Genomic DNA, 22,168 nt, shown 5'->3' with positions numbered 1-22,168 from the left:
GAAGAAATCAAAAAATTTCTAGGAAAAAATGAAAATGAACACACAGCAGTCCAAAACCTATGGGACACAGCAAAGGCAGTCCTGAGAGGAAAGTTCATAGCAATACAGACCTACCTAAAAAAGATAGAAACATTTCAGATAAAAGACCTAACACTACAACTTCAAGAACTTGAGAAACAACAACAAATAAATCGCAGAGCAAGTGGAAGGAAGGGAATAATTCAGAGTAGAGCAGAACTGAATGACATAGAGATGAAAAGAACAATTCAAAGGATCAACCAAACCAGAAGCTGGTTCTTTGAAAAGATAAATACAATCAACAAGCCTTAAAGCAGACTCATCCAGAAAAAAAGGGAGAGAACCCAAATTAATAATATCAGAAATGAAGAGGAGAAATAACAACTGATACCACAGAAATACAAAGGACTGTAAGAAATTACTGTGAATAATATATGCCAAGAAATTTGAAAACCTCAATGAAATTGAAAAATTTCTAGAAAAGTATAGTCTTCTAGCACTAAAGGAAAAAGAAGCAGAAAGCCTGAACAGACTGATAACAGCTGGAGAAACTGAACCAGTAATCAAAAAACTCCCGACACACAAATGCCCTGGGCCGGACAGATTCACAGGAGAATTTTACAAAACATTTAAGGAAGAGCTAACCCCTGTCCTCAGACTATTCCAAAAAATCCAAGAGGAGGGAAAACACCCAGACTCTTTTTAGGAGGCCAGCATCACCCTAATCCAAAAACCAGATAAAGACCCTAAAAGAAAAAAATCTACAGGCCAATTTCACTGATGAACGTAGATGCTAAAATCCTCCACGAAATATTGGCAAACCGCACCTAGCAACACATTAAAAAGATTATCCACCATGATCAAGTGGGATTCATCCCAGGGATGCAGGGACGGTTCAATATTCGCAAATCAATAAACATAATACGTCACATAAACAAAAGGAGACAAAAACCACATGATCATCTTGATAGATGCAGAAAAAGCATTCGATAAGGTACAGCTCCCATTTGTGATAAAAACACTCAACAAAATGGGAATAAATGGGGCATAACTCAACATAATAAAGGCCCTATATGAAAAACCTACAGCCAACATCATTCTCAATGGGCAAAAATTAAAAGCTTTCCCAATAAGATCGTGAGCAAGACAAGGATGTCCTCTTTCACCACTTCCATTCAATGTAGTATTGGACGTCCTAGCCACAGTGGTCAGACAAGAAGAAGAAATAAAAGGCATCCAAATAGGAAAGAAAGAAGTAAAATTTTCATTGTTTGCAGATGACATGATAGTGTACATAGAAAATCCTGTAGACTGCACCAAAAAACTACTCAATCAAATAAGTGAATTTGGCAAAACAGCAGATACAAAGTCTATATTCAGAAATCAAAGGCAGTTTTGTACATCAGCAATGAAATAGAAGATGAAGAAATCAGGAAAAAAATACCATTCGATATAGCAACAAGAAAAATAAAGTACCTAGGAATGAATTTAACCAAGGAGGTAAAAGACCTGTATGCAGAAAACTATACAACATTGAAAAAGAAATTAAGGAAGACACAAATTAATGGAAGCATATACCGTGCTCATGGATTGGAAGAATTCATATCATCAAAATGTCCATACTACCCAAAGCAATCTATAGATTCAACACAATCCCTATTAAAATACCAGTGACATATTTCACAGAAATAGAACAGACATTTCAAAAATTTATATGGAACCATAAACAACCCCAAATAGCCACAGCAATTTTGAGAAAGAAAAACAAAGTAGGAGGGATCACAATACCGGACATCAAACTATACTACAAAGCTACTATACTCAGAGTAACCTAGTCGTGGCACAAGAACAGACCCGTAGACCAGTGGAACTCAATAGAAAGCCCAGAAAGAAGCCCAGGTGTACATGGGCAACTAATATTTGACAAAGGGGGCAGAAGCATAAAGTGGAGTAAAAACAGCCTCTTCAACAAATGGTGTTGGGAGAGATGGACAGCTACATGCAAAAAATTGAAATTTGATCATGAGCTGACACCACACACAAAAATAAACTCAAGATGGATAAAAGACTTAAATATAAATCGCAACACCATCAAAGTCCTAGAGGAGAACATTGGCTGCAAACTCTCAGATATCCCACGCAGCAATATTTTCACTGATATGTCTCCTATCGGGACATATCCTTATAACCCTTAAAGGGACATAAAGGAAAGAATAAACAAGTTGGATCTCATTGAAATAAGAAGCTTCTGCATGGCTAAAGAAAACATCAGCAAAATGAAAAGGGAACGAACTGTATGGGAAAATATATTTGCTAATGATACATCAGATAGAGGTTTGATCTCCAAATTATATAAAGAACTCACATGACTCCACTCCAAGAAGACCAACAATCCAATCAAAAAATGGGTAAAGGACCTGGGCAGACGCTTTTCCAAGGAAGAGATACAAAGGGCCCAGAGGCATTTGAAAGGATGCTCAGTAACACTAGCCATCAGAGAAATGCAGATTAAAACCGCAATGAGATACCACCTCACACCAGTCAGAATGGCCATCATAAACAGATCAACACACTACAGGTGTGGTGAGGCTGTGGAGAAAGGGAACCCTAGTCCACTGTTGGTGGGAATGCAGACTGGTGCAGCCATTGTGGAAAACTGTGGAATTTCCTCAAAAAGCTGAAAATGGAACTGCTGTTTGATCCAGTGATTCCCCTGTTGGGACTATACCCTAAGAATCCCAAAATGCCAATTTCAAAAGAACCTGTGTACCCCAGTGTTCATAGCACCACAATTTACAACAGCCAAGTGTTGGAAGCAGCCTAAATGCCCATCAGGAGATGATTGGATAAAAAAAAACATGGTACATTTACACAATGGAATACTACACAGCAGAAGGAAAAAAATAACTACTAAGCTTCGCGACAGCATGGATGGATAGTCTTAATTGTGGAAGTCACAAAGAAAAACAATAAACTTAAGAAATTGGAAGAAACAAAAAAATACAGGAAAGAGAAGAGAAAATTTTTAAAAAGTATAATACCCACCATGAAATAAGAAACTGTAATTGCCAAATATGAATAGGAGGCTATTGGAAAGCCTTATTAAGAATATATGGAAGAACTCTTGGAAAATAATAATTGTGATAGCAGTATTAATAAACACAAGAGAAGACTTCGTAGGTAAGAGTGAAGAAATTTCTGAAAATGTAATAAGACACAAACCATATAGAAAGAATAATATAGTGGGAAAGTCAAAAGTCCATTCTGGGAGGACTAGCATTTAACTAATATGCTTTCTAGAAAGAGAGACAAGAGATAATGAGGGAGAAGTTATTAGAGAAATAACATCATAAATCTTCCCAGAACTGGAGGTCTTAAGATTATAGATTAAAGAATTACCTACTGTCCAGAAAAATTAATTGTAAAAAGAAAACAGCATTGTGATGTTTCATAGTACCAAAAATAAAGAGATTATCCCTCTTTAAAGTGTCCAATAAACAGCTGGGAATCAGAATTTTAGGTTTCTCAGCGGAAAATGGAACCAGAAGATAAGAGCCATACCTTCAAACATTGAAGGATGTTTTCTGACCTGTGATTCCATACCTAACCATGCCATCAATGAGTGGTGGTGGTAAAATAGATGTATGTTAAGTATGTAAAGATACAATTTTTTTTTTAAATTTCTAATACAATTCCTTTTAGGAAGCTACATAATGTGTGCTCTAACAAATCCCAAGATGATGATGAAGGGTGTCAGCTGTGCACTAACTAGAGAAACTGGGCACGTTAGAGTGGTTGAGAGGAGCCCTTTGAGGTTGGGGGGCTTCCAGAAAAGAATTGGAATTGATAAGCAATGATGGGTTTGGTCTTGTGGAAATTTGTGCTAAAACACTAGAGAGAGAGAGAATATATTTGCAAAAGACATGTTGGATGAAATACTGTTATCCAAAGTATGTAAAGAACTTTTAAAACTCAACAAAAAGAAAACCAACAGCCAAATTTTAAAAAGGGCTAAAGACTTTAACAGGTACCTCACCAAATAAAAGATACACAGATGGCAGATAAGCACGTGGAAAACAGCTTCACATCATATGTCATCAGGGAAATGCATATTAAAACAACTGTGAGATGCCACTACAGACAGATTAGAATGGCCAAGTCAGAGCATGACACCAAATGCGGACAAGGATGTGGAGCCACAGGAACTCATTCATGCTGGTGGGGGTACAAAATGGTCCAGACACTTTGAAAGACAATTTGGCAAATTCTTACAAAACTAAACATATTCTTACCATAAAAATCCAGCAATTGTCCTCCTTGGTATTTGCCCAAAAGAGTCGAAAACATGTCCTCACAGAAACCTGAACATGGATGATGTTTATAGTAGCTTTATTCAAAACTTGAAAGCAACCAAAATGGCCTTCAGTAGGTGATTGGATAAACTGTGATATATCCAGACAATGGAATATTATTTAGAGCTAAAAAGAAATGAGCTATCAAGCCACAAAAAGACATGGAGGAAACTTAAGTGCATATTACTAAGTGAAAGAAACCAATTTGAAAAGGCTACATACAGTATGATTTCAATTATGTGACTCTATAAAAGGCAAATCTCTGGAGACAGTGAAAAGATTAGTGGTTGCGGGGAGTGGGGAGTGAGGGATAGACAGAGTGGAGAGAATATTTAAGGCAGTGAAACTACACTATATGATACTATGATAAATAAATGTGATTCAAAATTTGTCCAAACCCAGAGAGTGTGCAACACCAGGAGTGAATCCTAATGTAAACTGTGGACTTCAGGGGATAATGATATGTCAATGTAGGTCCATCAGTTATAACAAATATACCACTCTGGCGGAGGCTTTTGATAGCAGGGGAGGCTGTGTGTGTGGAGACTGGGAGTATATGGAAAATACCTGTACCTTCCTCTCACTTTTGCTGTGAACATGAAACTGCTCTAAAAACTGAAGTATTTTTTTAAAAAGCTACTATATAGGGTAGAAAAGAACTAGAGACAGGCTCTAAGAAAACTAAGCAAAAGAAAAACCAAGAATACCATAAAAGAAAAGAAATGCAGTCATAGTACTCCACTTGAATTAGCAGTGAACAATGTTTATATAATTACTGTAAACACTAAAATATAATGTAAAAGTTGCGCTATAACTATATTGAGGAGTAAGGGAAATGAGAAGTGGGAGCAGAAATTGGGATTGCATGGTGTAAGAAAACTAACTCTTCATCTAACTTCATAGGAAGTCAACTGATAATGTTTAAAATTAATAAATCAGGAGATAGTGGTATAAATATGTTATTCAGAAATAATGTAGTTAAATACCAGAGGTATTTGGTTAGACATAGATTATTGTTAAATCCCTAAATTTTGGGGGTTTTTTTGTAAAGGATCATACTGATAATTTACTTTTAATAATATTGAGTATTGAGTACTAACAATGACTAAGTGAATGAAAATGAGTCATGCAAGAATCATCAATGAGAGTATGTCACAAAGCAGAAATTATGATTGATGCATTGAGTATCTCAGGATGAGTTTAAAAGAAATAATCATAGAAAACAGCTAAAAGTCTTAAAAGTGTTTTTCTTGCAATCGGGTAGTAAGAGGAACAATACCTAATGGAGCAGGAGATTCTTTTAAACCTTTGAGTTAGCGTTTTGAAATATAAATTATACATGGTAAGTATTACTCTGAAAAAATGCAATTTGCAAAAAGACTGATGCAAAGTCTATCAAAAATTCCAAACGAATATGGTCATTTTGTTTTCTCATAATTCAGCTGAACATGAAATGAGAAGTTAAATGGACTGACATTTCTATCTTATTTATTTCTTCTGCCAAAATAGATTATTTGTAAGTTGGGACACGGCCAAATTGTGACTAGAAGCCTAGGAAATTATTGACTAAAATTACAAATTTAATTAGCAGCATATATAAAGTTAAAAATGATCAGTCAAGAAAAACATCCTAATGATCTTAAAAGGATTTAAAAATCAGTAACACATACCAACTTTTCATTTGGGCATATTTGTCAATGAAAGGTCATTGGCATCAATTCAGCACCAACGGGAATCCCCAAATTGGGGTGTAGCGAAGGAAGAAAGTTTATTCAGTGCCAACAGCTCAGTTGTGATACAGCTCAGTTATGAAGCAGTGTAGCATGGCCGTGAGGTAGGCTCGGAGCCAGGGGCCAGGTCTCTCTCTGGCTAGACAGTGCTGTCCTGCCCTGCTCTAGCGGACTTCTTTGGTGTTTCCCCTACAGGTTGGGAAATGCAGTCTTCGGTCTTCATGAAAGGGGGTACTTTCCAAACCAAAGACAAGGGACTTAGAAGTCCCCACCCCAGGTTCCTGATTGGTCTGTCCAAATAAGGACTTCAAATTTTCACAGTTTGATTGGCCCAAAAAACACTGTCTTGATTGGTCAGAATGAGGCTGCTCTGATTGGTCAGTGAAAATACTGATAGTAATATAGCTGCACAGCTCTGATTGGATGGTGAAAGCCTAGGTCCTATTGGTTAAAATAGTACTCCAGGAACTCCTTTATAAGGGCTGGCTCAGAGGGCAGAAACACATTGCTGGCAGGCAGTTCACTGCAGGGGAGGGGAAGCTCAGCACAGCCTTCTCCATGAAGTGTGGTTTATGTGAGAGGACCCTGTATAGAAATGGCGGGTGGGCTCCGGGGTGTTTTTGTTTTTAAATGTGAGCCCAGTTGGCCATGAGGGGCCTGTCGTAGTAAGTATCATCTGCTTTCTTAGAGTCCAGACGTCCAGTGTTCTGTTTTGTTTTTTGACTAATCAATGTGTGTTCCTGGTTTTATTCTAGTTCTCAAAAACATACCAGGTTAGTCTCTCATAAAACACACATTTTTCATTTTAAGTCATTGCAGAAGAGTCATACAGAATTTAGCCATAATTTACAATTATGACATGAGCATTAAGTACTGTATTATAATGGAGATTTTACCTTAAAAAAATTGATTAGTTTTGTATAGGTTTCCCCCCCATCCCATGCAATTATTGCTGTCATTAAAGACAGAGAATGCAAAAACAAAAAAAGTTAGCCTTGAATTTGGTAATCAGTTCATGATTAAAGAATTAAAATAATGGTTCTACAATTACTTTCTATGCTTGTATGATAAAACCTCTGTAATTTGAAAAAGAACATTGTAAGCATTTTTATTTTGTCATGTAAAACCTATCAGGTTTTGTAATTTAATTTCCACTGCTTTTTATTTCAAATTTTTATAATGTATTCTTGATTTTTACTTTCCTTTTAGTTCTTGAAGAGTTTCACCTCTAATATTAAATTCCTTTTCCTCTTTATTCAGACACCCAAATGTATATTTTCATTTGAAGCACGAGCTTCCACTAAGGGTCACAACCGGCTAACCTTTATATTTCTGGTGGTTTTATTGAATGAATAGTACAATGCATAAACCTTCTTCAGCTACCTTACCTATTAGAATGCCTTCTATATCCTTGCTGTTTATCAGACAGTTCATGAAATCACACAATCTACAAAAAAGTAAGTGCAGTTTGGGTACCAACCCTAAATCATGGCTACTTCATGCATTGTTAAAAGCAACATATATGGTTTCTTATAGGCAGTAACATTTTATTTTCAAGGATGCATTTAAATTCATAGACATACTTGGAAAACATTTTCTCTCCTATCATTTATTCGTGTAAAGCTACACAGAGTTGCCAGCTAGCGAATCAGGAAGTCTCAGGAGGCTCGGAACTCTGCTTCCATCCCTGCCCTTTGCCCATGCTCTTCACAGGGGCCTGTGGAAGTTCAACCTGGATTCCCACCATCATGGGTTTTAGGCTCTACATTCACTCACACAATATTCAAAGGTCATTTGTTTAAAAAATTTTACTAGAATATGATTTCTGAAACAGCTTTGATAATCAGTTTTGTAGTGATAGTTTTTAAGGCTTGCTAAATAATACCACTTTTGTGCTGTCTTAAGCCAATGCCTCACTGGAAGTATGACTGCAATAGATTTACAATCCTTTTGGGTAGAAACCCACTTGGATTATTTCAGTGAAATTTACGAGTCAGGAAAAGCTACCTCATGCTCACAACAGAATGTCGTTCGTGTTTGTGGTTATCTTGCACCCTGAAATTATGTATATCTGTGCAAGCATGTGTATTCTTTGTAGCTAGAGGAATTCCCCTCAAAAAAGTAAAGCTAAATTTGTCTCACTTGTGCCTGAGACCAGTGACAGGCTAGTAAGGAAGAGTGATGATAGTAATAAAATGGGCAAGGGGTGCATTCCTGAGATTTTGCTGCTTATACAATGATAGCCCTGTTACTAAATGACCACAGAGGGGCCGATGAGGTTGAGTCCCAAGTCTTTCTGATGGAGAGAGATGACCCTCCCTGTGACTCATCACAGCGGAAGCCAACACAGCCTTAACAGTTTGACGACTACCTTTTTAACCCAGAGAACATAGCCGTATGTTTTTAATTTGTGATGATTTATTACACTGAAGTCGGTGTGAAATGGACAACAAATCTTGGGTGTCAGAATCTGAAAATGAACTTGATCAGCTGAGGAACATCAGTGCCTTTGGGATTTGCATAAGTTTTTCATAATTCTTTTCATAGGATAGATGATGAGTAAAACTGTGAAAATAAACTGAAAATGACATAATACTTCCTAAGTAGCTAATTGCACATGTACACATAGACATTTATAAACATAAATATAGCATTTTGCTTCAGTTTAGACTCTTTCTATAATTCAAGGTAATTTGTAAATAGCCACTAAAATATTTGTCTAGAAACCTTAAAGTAAATATTAATACTATTTGTTATACCTCAGAAATGTCTGGGGTTATCTATAGGAAAAAATGCAAATATAAGGTTTTTACAAATTTTATTTTTTCACTGTTTAAACTTGGAAGAGAGTTTATACCTACATACCAATATAAAAGTGCTAAGATTGATGAAAAAGCTGCCCTTGTTAGAAACTAACTTTGCATGCATAATTAATTTGAGCACCACATTCCTACTTCACAAGCAGAAGAGAAATTGAATTCAGGTGTTTGGTGAACATATGGGGGCTTTACTGTGAATTTATGACCTGTGGTTTGAGTGTAAAACCCCAAGATACTTGCTGGTAAAACTTAATGAAGCTTGTGCAGAGGAGCTATTTTTATTTGTACTTTGGTAATTGATACATTTCTTGGCTTAACCCTCCCACCCCTTTCCATAGAGCATATAAATCTTCTAGTGTGAGCAATCCATAGTAGGAAGCCCCAGCGTAAGCCAGGTTGCTCTAATGCTTACGATTCTGACAGATCCAAGTTTGCTTTTCCAGAGCATTTGAGTCTGTTCCTTCTGTCTGTTTTAATTTAGAAATGTATGCTTCCCTGCCTGCATGGGTGATAGGAGGCAGGCCCACGCACCCTGGGAGGATGTGCTCCAGGTTCTTCTAAAAGAAAGAAAAGATTTCTTAGGGGGAGACACTACTCCTCTGTGTCTTAAGTAAACAAAGATGGAGACCCAATGTAGCTCACTATAAAAATTCAGGCTACAAATTCATTACCATTTAAAGGCTTTCTCCCCAAGAATAAGCACCCCTTCGGGGAGAAGAACCTGCAACACAGATCCTAGCACTCTCTCTCTGCTTCCCTGTGTGTACAGGATTTCACAAAGAATGCTCCTGATTCAACTGGCAGGAAAGAAAACACCACGTGACAAACGCTCCATTTTAACATGAGGGGTGTAATGGGTTTAAATGAGAAACCTGTGTTTGCTCACTAATTTGCAGCAATTATGAAGTCATTCCTGACATCTGTAGATTTTAGCTATCTGGAGCTTACAAGATCAGGAGTATTTTATGGAATTGCTAATTGGTACAGAAAACATCTAAGTGAGAAGAACCCTGTTTACCTGGCGTCTCTGGCTTCCGTCCCCGATGGCGGTGCTGGTATCCCTTTTTAGCTCAGTGATATTCTCCCCTCAACACTTCAGTCATCCCTGTTCAAGAACTCGTTTGTATCCACTTTTATCATGCTGACAATCTGTTTTGAAAGGATTACAGTTCTGCACATCCATACATGACATCACAGTGAGACATTGCTTAATGATCTGAGACGCTTATGGTCACTGCTAGCTGCCTGGTTCTAAAACTATGTGACAGGTCTTCCCTACATATGTTTTTTCCAATGTCACTTTTTGCTTAACTCTGATTCTGCTGTCTGTTTTAAGTGACATCTGTGAAATAGTTGAATTTTAGATTTGCCATTGCTACAAATAAAGGAATGCAAGAAGAATTAGTAGTTGGGTGAGGAAGGGAAAAGTGCTCTAACTTTTCTCCAGTGAAAATGTTTCAAAGAAGAACATCCATGTACTCTGGAAGGGTGGGCTGTTTACATAATGTGCAGGATCTTCAGCCTTTCCATTTGTGTAACTACCAAGGAAGTCAATAAAGAGATACCTTTTCCTCAAATAAGTGACTAAAACATAGGAACCTCCTATGAAGGTTGCATCTTTACCTAAAGGTATCATTTAGGCTTGGAGAAGTCAGGATCTTTGAGCATAAATGGAGTCCCGGGAGCTTTGCTGCCTTCTGTTTTCTAAGTGTGCTGGGATATAGACTGTCATGATGTTTCAGAAGTCCTGACTGTGAAACCCCAGAACCTGGGAGATGATAGGACTTTGAAGCACTGGCAGGTGGAGGAGAGAGTGTTCCTTAAGCAGAGACTTCGGCAGTTAGCGGAACTCCGACATTGTCCCTCTGGCCTGTGTATGGAATGCCTGAGCAAGTAATAGAAATTATTGTTTCCAAGTTCTAAAGACATAATTTGGAAATTTATTTTTGTATGTTTTAATTGGGAAAAAGAATAATGTCGTTTTGCATCCCCAGTACTTGGGTGCCAAGTGCAGGTGTGAAATTCACTAGCATTTGGAATAGAATTTTGTACATAGGCCCAAAAGTAAATTACTAGGGCTGAGACTTTTATGGCAGAAATGAAAAGGCTTAAGCTATAAACTAATGTGTTTAACAAAAGTCTTTACTGTACACCTAATCTTTTTAATTTAGGGATTTGAAGGACAGCTGTCCTTCAGATGGCAAACTCAAATCAGTTTTAAAATAAAACTAAATTTTGGGGACCCAGAGAAAGAAGATATGTAATAAGAAGGGCTCCTGGTGGCTGAGTGGATTCAAATTTTTAAAAAAAGGCAAAAAATGAGCCTAGCAGCCATTTCCACAGAGGGCCTCTCATGCAAACTGCACTTCGCAGATAAGTCTGTGCTGGTCTGCCTGCATCTATGCTGAACGGTCTGCCTGTGCTATGTATCTGTCATCTGAGCCAGCCTTTACGAAGGAGTTCCTGGAATTCTGTTTCAACAAATAGGACTGAGTCTTTCTCCATCCAATTGGTGCTGCATAGCTATATCGCCATCAACATCATTATCAGTCAGAGCAGCTCATTTCTGACCAATCGGGACAGTGCCTTTTGGACTACTCACACCATGAGGATTTGGGGGTGGGAGTTGAGGGGGAGGAGTCCTTATTTGCATGGGGACAAACCAACCAGGGACCCAGTGGCGGAGACTTCTATCTATATAAGTCAGCTCTCCTCTGGCTCTGGGAGCACACTTTCCCTTTCCACCAAAGACTGCCTTTCCCAGGCTGACCTGAAACACTGAAGATGTCTCATGGCGCAGAGAGGAGCAGACCATTGCAGGCCAGAGCTGACTGGCACAGAACAGAGCAAGACTAGAGCAGAGCAAAAAAGCACAGCGCAAAGCAGACCAGCACGGAGCAGTGCAGAGCTGTCTAGCCGTGGAGGGGCTGCCTTGCAGCCGTGCTCTCTTCACACCTGTGCTGTAGCACAGTTGGGTTGTTTTGCACTGAATAATTGCTTTCCTCATTGCACCCCAAATTGAGGAATCCTGTTGGCACTGAATTGGTGCCAGTGACCATTGGTTGACAGTTTTAACCAGGAATGTGAGTTGTGTGTTGACCCAGATTCTAGCAGGTCACCAGTCTCTGCCAGAAAGTGAAACAAGGAGTGAGCCCTTGAGTTCAGTTTTACCAAATGACCTGGTTGGCAGGTCTGTTTTCATCACACTCTGGGAAAACATTTCTGCTTTGGTCTCATGAGGGCTGATTATCAGAGACCCCAGAGCCAGAGTGGTGTGTTTTGGGTGAAGCGATGGGAAGGTTGCCAAAAGGAGTCATCCTAAGCAAATGGATTGATATTCGCCAAGCAATTGTGGCTCTAGTTTCTACTCTTCAGTGGAAAGCATATTTGATTATTTTCATGTGTGAAGTGCTGGCAGTTATCATTTTTCAGTGACATCCTCTGCAACAGTACAGTCTAGGGCAAAAGCAGGTTTATATTTGTTTATATGGAAAAATACAATGATTAATAAATAATAAAAGAATAAACTTACTGACAATTGTAAACCTACTTTTGCCCCACCCTGTGTTTATTTTGTGCAGTTTTCTCTGAGACCAAAAGTTTGGTGTAACTAACCATATAAATGATAGTGGTAAAATTTATTCTGAAAATATAGTTCTTCCCTTTTATTCTGCTCTTCTCAGCAACATGCTTTTCCAACAGACAACATTTGTTTGCAGCCGTGGGTAGGTCATAGTCCTATGTGCTTTTAGACCACTTTATTTCATTTAATAAGTATATATAATCTCCCTAAAATTTTCAGGGTAATGTCATGGTGGTAGTGTAGCATAGTGGTCTGTGTGTGTATGTGTGTATGTTAAAAGGGAGGAAGATTTAGGGAGTTTGTTATCCTTTGTTGCAATGAAACATAAGAGAGCAGACCCACCATACATTAACATTTTAAGCTTCTATTTAGGTCACATCCATTGACATCCTATTGGACAAATCAAGTCACATGGCCAACATCGGCATCAGTGGGTGTTAATTTTCTATTGCTGCTTAACAGATTAACATAGACTTAGCAATCTAAAACAACACACATTTATTGTATATGTTTCTGTGGGTCTAGAGTCCGGCAATGGCTTAACTGCATCCTCTGCTCAGAGTTTCATCCAGGTGCAATCAGGTGTCAGCAAGGGCGTGTGCTCACTTGGAGGTCCCACTGGGCAGTGCTATTGCCTGTTCCTGCAGTTGCTGGCAGCATTCTGTGTTTGGGTTTTTTTTGTTTTTGTTTTTGTTTGTTTGTTTGTTTTGCAGCTGTAGGATTCATGGCAGCTTTCTTCAAAGCTAAAAAGGAGAGAGATGGACTATCAAGTTGGACACGGTTCCTATATAATCACAACAGTAGAATCACATACATCCCTTGGCCTTTGTCACATTTCACTGCAGAGAAGCAAGTCACAGCTACCCACACTCAAAGGTGGGGGTTTGCACAAAGGTGTGAATACCAGGAGGCAGGGATTGTGGGCCCACTTTAAAGTCTGCCTATGACAAATATTTGCTGAACAATTTACCCTGCGTCAGGGATGTGGCATACAAAATATGCACATGTTAAGTGGTTGTGATAAAGGCATAAACTTAAGAAAGAGAAACACATATACATGCAAGCACTATTAAAGAATATTTAGGTCAGAGGACAATTATCGTTGAAGATTTGAAAAGAACGGGTAAACGTGGGCTGGAGTAGTTAGGAAAGGCTTCTAGGAAGTGGAATTTGGTTTCTTTAACTTACTGGTAGAATTGTAAAGATGGATAGAAAAGGAGAGGGTATTACAGAAAGAAAAAAGCAAATTTATCTTCCCTTTTTATTTGGTGGCTTCTCTTTTGCTAGAAATTATAACTATCTCCCCCTATGAGCACCATAGAAAGCCTAACAGGATTCATCCCCTCCCTCCCATCCACCTCGCCCACACTTTTTTCTCCATGAGGAGGAGAGTGGGTACCAAGATGGTACCTCTTTAAAAAAAAATGAGTGGTGGTTCTCCCCTCCATTAAATTCTGGTTCATAAAGCTATGCTCCCTATTCCAATTTTCTAGATTTCCTTTGCATAATTAAAATGTAAATGTTAAAGTATTTTTACCCCATAAAGAATTGGTCCTGTCACAGACTCCTCCCAGCATATGCTAGTCTGAAAAGATAGGTCAGCACTCAAGCCTGCAGGGCAATCAGTATACACAGGGTTTGACAGATCAGAGGGAGCTGCCACTTTAGAAGGGGCAAGACTATATGCACAATGCCCAGTTGTTGTTGTTTTTAATATTTGTTTTTTGGGACTGTGACCAGGGGACCACTGGCCTTGTCTTGGTGCGGTGAAAGTAAATAACCTAATAAAGCAAAATTTAAAGTAGGCAGCAGCTGTGGAATGTCAAGTAGAGGTTGTGAGGTAGCAGGCAACAGACTTTTTTTTTCTTTTTGGCTTATGTAGGATTAAAAAAGTAAAATAAGCCAACATTTAAAATTTGGGGGAAAAACTGTAGTTCTCACTTTTCTTTAAAAAAATTAGAAGGCATCATCATAGCTGTATCCTTCAGGGCAGTAATCTCCTGGAACCAAGTAAGAACCTCCCCTTTAGCCCAAGCATGTTACTCCCATTTGTCACAGAATGTACGTGGCTGCTTCCAGTGCAGTGGGGTCTCCTTCACTCTTTAGTTAGTTACTCTTCAGACATTGGAAACTGTCCCAACCGGGAAGTCTGTGGGCGTTGTTTTCAGAGTATTCACCATATAGCACTTGCAGTGTTTTGAATATATGCAGATTCCTGGGCCATACACTGGACTTGCTGAATCAGAAAATCCCCAGGGCAGTGTCAGTTGGTCAGCATTGATTAACAACCACTCCAGATGACTCTCACATACAGTGTGTGTCTATGAGAACCTCTGTGTAAAGTTTTTCTCATTCACTCTACCTGAGGAGATGGTTGGACTGTTATCCGTGGAGCAGACGTGCAGGACGGACTCCAGGCTCACTGGCCAGCAGCACAGTGGTGCACGTAGCGAGAGTGCGACATTCAGCTACGGTTGTGGAGCACACTACAGTAGTCCAACCTGAAGGTTCTAAAGCCTAGTCTACTGAGCAGTCTGCCTCTGACCAGGGAGGATTCATCCCATGGTCATTATGGATTTTTTTTTACATGAAAAGCACTTTTATAATTCCCCTCTTCACCCCTCCTTTCTGTAGACTTTTGTTAAAAATTATGATTTACTGACTTCTCATTACGAATTTTATTGTCTACCCGTCGGATTGACTCAGGGTATATTTGTTATATTCCTCTAAAAAAAAATGGTCAACTTTAAGTTGCCAATAAACCTAAATATAAGTTGATTGGGATGTGTAGCCATCATTGCTAGTAAATATTTAAAATTTCCTTTGGCTCCAGCAGGAGAAGAGCTAACCAACCACACTGGAAGTCTCTGTGAATTATTGAGTCATTATAGACTGGCCTGGGAAACAGGCCTGAGCCTCTGTGGTGGTTCCATCTCCTGAAGCCAAGATCTCACCTTCAGATGCCAGCTGTTTTTCCCCAAGGACGCTGGTTGGTCAATTCCTTGGAAGTCATCAACAATCATGAAAACCATTGCAGCCTGCTTTCCAATTTCAACCCTTAGAGTGGCTTTCCTGTCATAGGCAAGTTGGTTGGTGTTCTCTAGAGCATAGGAAGAAAGGAAAAGAATATGCAATGGTAGTCTCACGTGCTGCTCAGATTTGGAAATAAGGGAGGAAGTGACTTCCAGAACTCATCTTATAGTATGAAAAACACTAAAGTCATCAGAATTTAAAATTAAGGGCAGTGAGTCAACTTCTTTTGTTGGCAGATACACTTTCAATTAATCCAAATAGGAGGAAGTCATTTATCATCAATGGTTTGGACTTCATGAGTCTAATAATTTTGGGATCAAAGCTGTTTGTGCCACATGAAAATAATAAATATTTATAGTTAGATTTGTAAAGTACTCTGTTGGTCAAGCCTCCTACAATTCTGCTATTAAAAGCTATGAACTATGCCAGGATAGAAAAAGGTACAGCTGGAAAAATGACAATGAGATTAATGAATGCTCACTTTTCTACCTCTTTGTCTTGTAAGTGTACCAACCCTCATGCCTTCACCAACGCAGTTTCACATACAGAGTAAAGAGTTATAGACTGGGCGCTATACTTGGAAGCCAGTACAGAAAATGCATCTGCTTGAACAAATGTGTTTTAAAAGCCAGTAGGAATAGTATACTGCCTGGCTGAAGAATGTGGAGGGCAAGTTTTGAAGCTATATCTAAATACAGGTTGAAGCCTCGTGTTGTCAAGTAGCACACTTTATAGACCCATTAATCTTTAATGTTCTCAAGCTAATCAGTTCCAAAGATTTGCCAGAAGAAGAACAAAGGGAAAACAAGATTTCATTGACTAGGAAAATAACCAAATTGAATATGTTAACAAGACATTCCAGAAGCTCTAATTAAATTGATAGAAACATAAAGGTGATAGGGACCCACTGCATATATCAAATGGTGAAAGACTATCCTATATTCATGGAAGATGTTAATACTTTGGCCCTATACATGAATATTTTCAGATTCCTAAGCCTTTGGGATTCTTCAAAATATACTTTGCTATGGAAGACTTGCTTTCCTTATTGTATTTTATTGATTATGCTATTACAAACTGTCCCAATTTTTCCCACTTTGCCTCCCTCCACCCAGCACCCCCCACTCCCTCCAGCAATCCCCTGCTCAAGGCCATGGGTCATGCATATAAGCTCTTTGGCAACTCATTTCCTCTACTGTTCTTGACATCCTCCTGCCTATTCTATACCTACCAATCTGTGCTTCTTAATCCCTTCACCTTTTACCCCATTCTTCCAAACCCCTCTCCCAACTGATAACCCTCCAAATGATCTCCATATCTATGATTCTGTTTATGTTCTGCTCAGTTTTTTAGATTACATTGTTGTTAGTTATGTATTTATTGCCATTTCAATGTTCATAGTATTGATCTTCTTTTTTCTGAAGGAAGCCCCTTTAACATTTCATAAAATAATGGCTTGGTGATGATTATGAACTCCTTCAGCTTTACCCTGTCTGAGAAGCACTTTATTTGCTATTCCATTCTAAATGATAGCTTTGTTGGATAGAGTAATCTAGGTTGTAGGTCCCTGTTTTTCATCGCTTTGAACACTTCTTGCCAGTTCCTTCTAGCCTGCAAAGTTTCTTTTGAGATATCAGATGACAGTATTATGGGAACACCTTTGTAGATACTATCTCCTTTTCTCTCGCTGCTTTTACAATTCTCTCATCTTTAACCTTTGACATTTTAAGTATGATGTGCCTTGGTGTGATCTTCTCTGCATTCATTCGTTTGGGACTCTCTGTGCTTCCTGGACTTGTATATCTATTTCCTTCACCAAATTAGGGACGTTTTCTTTCATTATTTTTTTCAAATAGATTTCCAAGTTCTTGCTCTTTCTCTTCTCCTTCTGGCACCCCTGTGATAGGAATGTTGGTATGCTTGAAATTGTCCCAGAGGCTCCTTACAGTATGCTGGGGGGGGGGGGGGGGGGGTTGGATTCTGTTTTCTTCTTGCTGTTCTGATTCTATGTCTTTTCCTTTCTTATGTTCCAAATCATTGATTTGATTCTCACCATCATCCACTCTGCTGTTGATTCCCTGTAAATTGCTCTTTATTTCAATTAGTGTATCCTTCATTTCTGATTGGGTCCTTTTTATGCTGTTGAAGTACCCCCTGAGTTCCTTGAGCATCCTTATAATCAGTGTTTTGAACTCTGCATCTGATAGATTGCTTATTTCCATTTTGTTTAGTTCTTTTTCTCGAGTTTTGTTCTCTTCTTTCATCTGGGCCATGTTTTTTTGTCTCCTCATTTTGGCAGCCTCCTTGTGATGTTTCTATGTATTAGGTAGGGTTGCTTTGATTCCCTGTCTTTGGCAGCATGGCCTAAAGTAGTAGGTGTCCTGTAGGGTCTAGTGGCACAGCCTCCCCTATCACCTAAGTTGGGTTCTCAAGATGCACCTTCCATGTGGGCTAAGTACTCCCTTCTCTTGTATTCGAGTCTGATTACTGTCAGCAGGTCAATGGGAGGGATTTAACCAGTCTCGTCAGCTGGTAGGACTGGCTATGACCACTGGCCACCAATCACCTCCCTCCATGGCTTGTGGAGGTAGTTTGGTGGTGGTGCTCTGTCATGGTCTGTAACTGCCAACTGGGTGCACAGGCTGGCTGTGGGGTTTCCTACATGGCGCAGGCCAAGGTCAGCCCTGACCTGTGTTCTGTCTAGGCCTACTTGGCATAAACTATAAAGTGATCTATAGGGGGCTGCTGCTAGTGCCGGGCTTGGGGCCACTTAGTGAGAATTACAGGGACTGGGTTCAGCTGTTGCTTGTTTGAGTGGATATAGGAAGGTCCGAAGCCTCACCAAACCAGACTATTCATATGGAAAACCTACTGCTAACTAATTGTGAGGGGGGCCTGTAATTTAGAATGGGGTCGAACTTAGGTAATGGCCAGGATGGGGCAAACCATTTGAGCCAGGTAGATGGAGTCTTAGATAAGGTGACTCCTCACTGTGGCTCTGTGTGGGGGAAGGCTCAAAAAAGGAACAATGCCACTCCATGCAATCTCTCCAGGAGGAAAGTATCCCCCAGCCCTCGCCCTGATGCCAGACACTTTATTTCCTCCCCATATGCCACTTATGCCCTTCCAGCTGCTGCTCCAGTGCTGGAGCCCTGAGGGAGTGAATCTGAGTAAATCCATGTGTGGGGCTCTGTAAGAGAAGATGTCTGAGACTTCTGCAGTTTCTTTCACTGACCCAACCACCACTGGTTTTCCAGCCAAAAGTTATGGGAACTTACATTCCTGACACTGGAACCCTGGGGTGGGTGATCTGGTGTTGGGCTGGGATCTCTCATTCCAGAGATATCCTTTCTGATTTTTATCCACCCCTTCTGTCCTCCTACTTGTCTGGATGAATGTGGTTTCTTTGATTCCTTAGTTGTAGGGCTTCCATACAGCTCAATTTCCTGATGGTTCTGAGTGATAGTTATTCTGTAGTTTAGTTGTAATTTTGCTGTGGTCATGCGAGTTGGTGAGCTGTGTTTACCTACACCTCCTTCTTGACCCAAAGTTTGACTTTGTTTTTCTAACCTAAATTTTATCACCCAGGGGTGAGTGCAGCCAAAGGATCTCAGATACACACTGAGTTACCAAGACAATATGTTTTCAATGAAGAGACCTCATGTTTTTAACAGCCTACAGCTTCCTATTCTGCTAGCAGCTCAAGGGAATGTATGATAAATATAAGAGTTGGTCCTTGTCCTCAAGAGGTCTGAAGTCTTTTTGAGGAGAAAATATATGCCTAAATTTCTTAAATAGCTTTATTGATAGGATGCAACTTAGTGCTCCAGGAATGGAAGAGACCCAAAGTGGCATTAAATTTTTAAGTTTGATTTAATTTTGGTCATCTCTATTACTCTTGCAAACTTGTTTTTTAAATTTGTATGATTTTATTAAAAAGTGGCTTTGGAGTACAATATGTGTTTTATTAAGTGACATAACAGGGCGTAGTGGAATGAGAGCTGGGCCAGAACCCTGAAAAATCTGGATTCTTGTCTTACTTTCCCCACTGTGCAGCTGGGAGGCTTCTAAAATGTCACTTATCTTCTTTGAATGACAGTTTCTACACTGAGGTGTATGTGTGTGTGAAATACTGCCTTCTGAACCTATCTTAGAAGCTTTTGTGAGGATAAAGCAAAATTCAGTGCTAGAAAAAAGAAGGCAACATCATTATGAACTGATTAGAGCAAACTAGCACCTGAAGTTATTTTTGAAATGCTTTTCATTTTTGCTCTGAGAGTTGCATTTTGCACATGGACCTCTGGTAGCTCATAAATAGGAACTTCATGTAATGGAATTATGAAAATAGTACTCTAAGACTATACTGCATGGTATTATCTCACTTGATTCTTACCAGTACAATATTTAGAGCAAAAATGATTATTATATCCACTTCATATATATAAAGAAACTGCAGGTCAGAGGTATTAAGTGTCTTAGTCTGGGAACGTGGAGAAGCTAGGACTGGACCCTGGTATTTCTGACTTTTAATTCAGTGTTCTCTCCCAAAAAATTTTGCTGCCAACACCTTGCCACATTACAGAAAGGAAATGAGGCTTTTACAGAATTGCATAAAAAAGGAATGTCTGAAATTGCTGCTCACCCTCTTGTGAATATCTGTCTGAAATAACTTCAATAAGTCTTAATCAAAATAAAAACATATTTTTAAGTGCCATGATATTGTTTTTAAAATTCACTTCCTCTTAAATAGCCTCATTTCCCAGCAAGATACCATTTTTTCCCTAGTAATTGCAGGTCACAGATTGTATTTGTGAAGGGTGTTCATTGTTGCCCTTCTTTCTTTTAGCAACAGAGCAACTCCTAGCAACCATGATCGGATACAGCGTCTGCGGCAGGAATTCCAGCAAGCAAAGCAGGATGAAGATGTAGAAGATCGGCGACGTACCTATAGCTTTGAACAACCCTGGGTAAGTTTGGTTCATTGGTACAATGGATATTCCTGCAACTTTCTGCATTAAAAGCCACTAAGCTATGAATTCAGTCCTTTATGAAACGAGACAAGATGGAGCCAAATTCCTTTGACCTTTAACATATTGACCTTTTCCCTCATTTCCATCTGGGTTTCATCATTGCTAATTTCATTTTACATCTTGTTGCACCATCTGTCCATTGCACAATAGGTTTCATTTGCCTTATGACAAGACATAGCAAAAGTATTCTTGCTCTCAATTATGCATGTTTTTAAGTTCAGTAAATATTTTTCTATATATACTTTTCTCAGAATCAGAGCCAGAATAAATTAGCTCAACACATGTCTGTTGCGTATCTACTATTCCAAAATATGAAAGCACATTATTTAGTAATTCTTTTTTCATCATTCTTCCACAGCCCCTTTGTGTATTTGCTGAATCCCTCTCATTTGTCTGCCTCTGTTCCTATTCTTGTTCATCCTCCACACAATTGCCAGGGTGCTCTAAAGCAAAACTTTGAATGGCCTCTGAATGCCCACAAGATATAGCCCAAATTGCACAGTGTAGCATGTTAATACTCCTCGGTCTTGCCCTAGAGTCATGCTTCTCCGTCTTATATTCATCCTTAGAGAGGACGGCACTCCTGGGAACAGGAGGTGTCAGAGCAGACTTGGGGCTTCAAAATTACAGGAATTTTGAAAAATCTCTTTGGAAATCTGAGAGAGAGTCAATTAGGGGTGAATAAATAGGCTGCTTGAGGCAAGAAAATCTACCTGAGAGTATTAGTAAGGCCCTATCAACATGGTAATGTGACCGTAACCAGCAATTCTTAGAGGACTGGCAATAGAAGAAACAATTTTTTAGATTAATTCTATGATGGGGATTAGCAAGACAAACATAGCAGAAAGTCAAGGAAGATACTTTAGAATCCTGGTGAAGATGCAGGTGAAGCATCACCCAGCCTGGATAGTATAGTAAATATAGCTCATGGAAGGATTACCCAGATTGGCTTGGAAGATGCAAGAATGGTCAGAAGAATGGGGGTTGTAAAAACTAGAAAGCTATTGTCAAGACAGCGTATTCTTGGGAGTTGAGGATCTCGAATATGGCCCGGTCCTGGGTGATGATGAAGTCCAAGGTGTGCCCTCCATGCATGTGAATTCCTGAAGTAGAATAGAGAGTAGGGTCAAAAATGTTCATGAGCTCTGGCCAGGTGGCCTAGTTGGTTGGAGTGTCATCCCATACACCAAATGATCATGGATTCAATCCCTGGTCAGGGCCCATACCTAGGTTGCAGGTTCCATCACCAGTTGGGCACATATGGAAGGCAACCAATCGATGTTTCTCTCTCACATTGATGTTTCTCTCTCTTTCTCTCTGTCTTCCTTCTACTCTCTCTTCCTTCCTCTAAAATCAATAAGCATATCATCAGGTGAGGATTTTTTAAAAAGTGAATGAGTTTGGTTCAAAGTGTTGGAAATATAATTTCAGTAGATATTTAGGAGAGTAGAGGCAGAAAGAAGGATGGTGTTAGGAAAGACTTGAAGTAGAAAAAAAAAAAAAAGTGATCCTGCATTGGTTGGGGGAGGGTAAATGACCCAGCTAATGCAGAAATGAAAGATTTGTGATGTAGAGAAGAAAGAAAGGTAGAAATGTAGTGTGA

At 39.3% G+C, this 22,168-nt stretch overlaps 1 protein-coding gene across 15 annotated transcripts in view; it reads left to right on the top strand.

The window, feature by feature from the left end:
* Positions 1-22,168, top strand: part of PARD3 (par-3 family cell polarity regulator) — a 686,226-nt gene that overhangs the window by 648,242 nt on the left and 15,816 nt on the right. For all 15 annotated transcript variants that reach the window (XM_054582303.1, XM_054582310.1, XM_054582307.1 and 12 more), the window contains one exon: positions 20,382-20,502. In XM_054582303.1, the coding sequence (XP_054438278.1) occupies positions 20,382-20,502 (121 nt within the window). The remainder of the gene's footprint in view (positions 1-20,381; positions 20,503-22,168) is intronic.

The sequence above is a fragment of the Pteronotus mesoamericanus genome, unplaced genomic scaffold (genome assembly GCF_021234165.1).
Source record: "Pteronotus mesoamericanus isolate MK-2021 breed Mesoamerican mustached bat unplaced genomic scaffold, CSHL_Meso_final contig_69, whole genome shotgun sequence".
NCBI lineage: Eukaryota > Metazoa > Chordata > Mammalia > Chiroptera > Mormoopidae > Pteronotus > Pteronotus mesoamericanus.
This window is presented reverse-complemented; position numbering and strand designations above follow the sequence as displayed.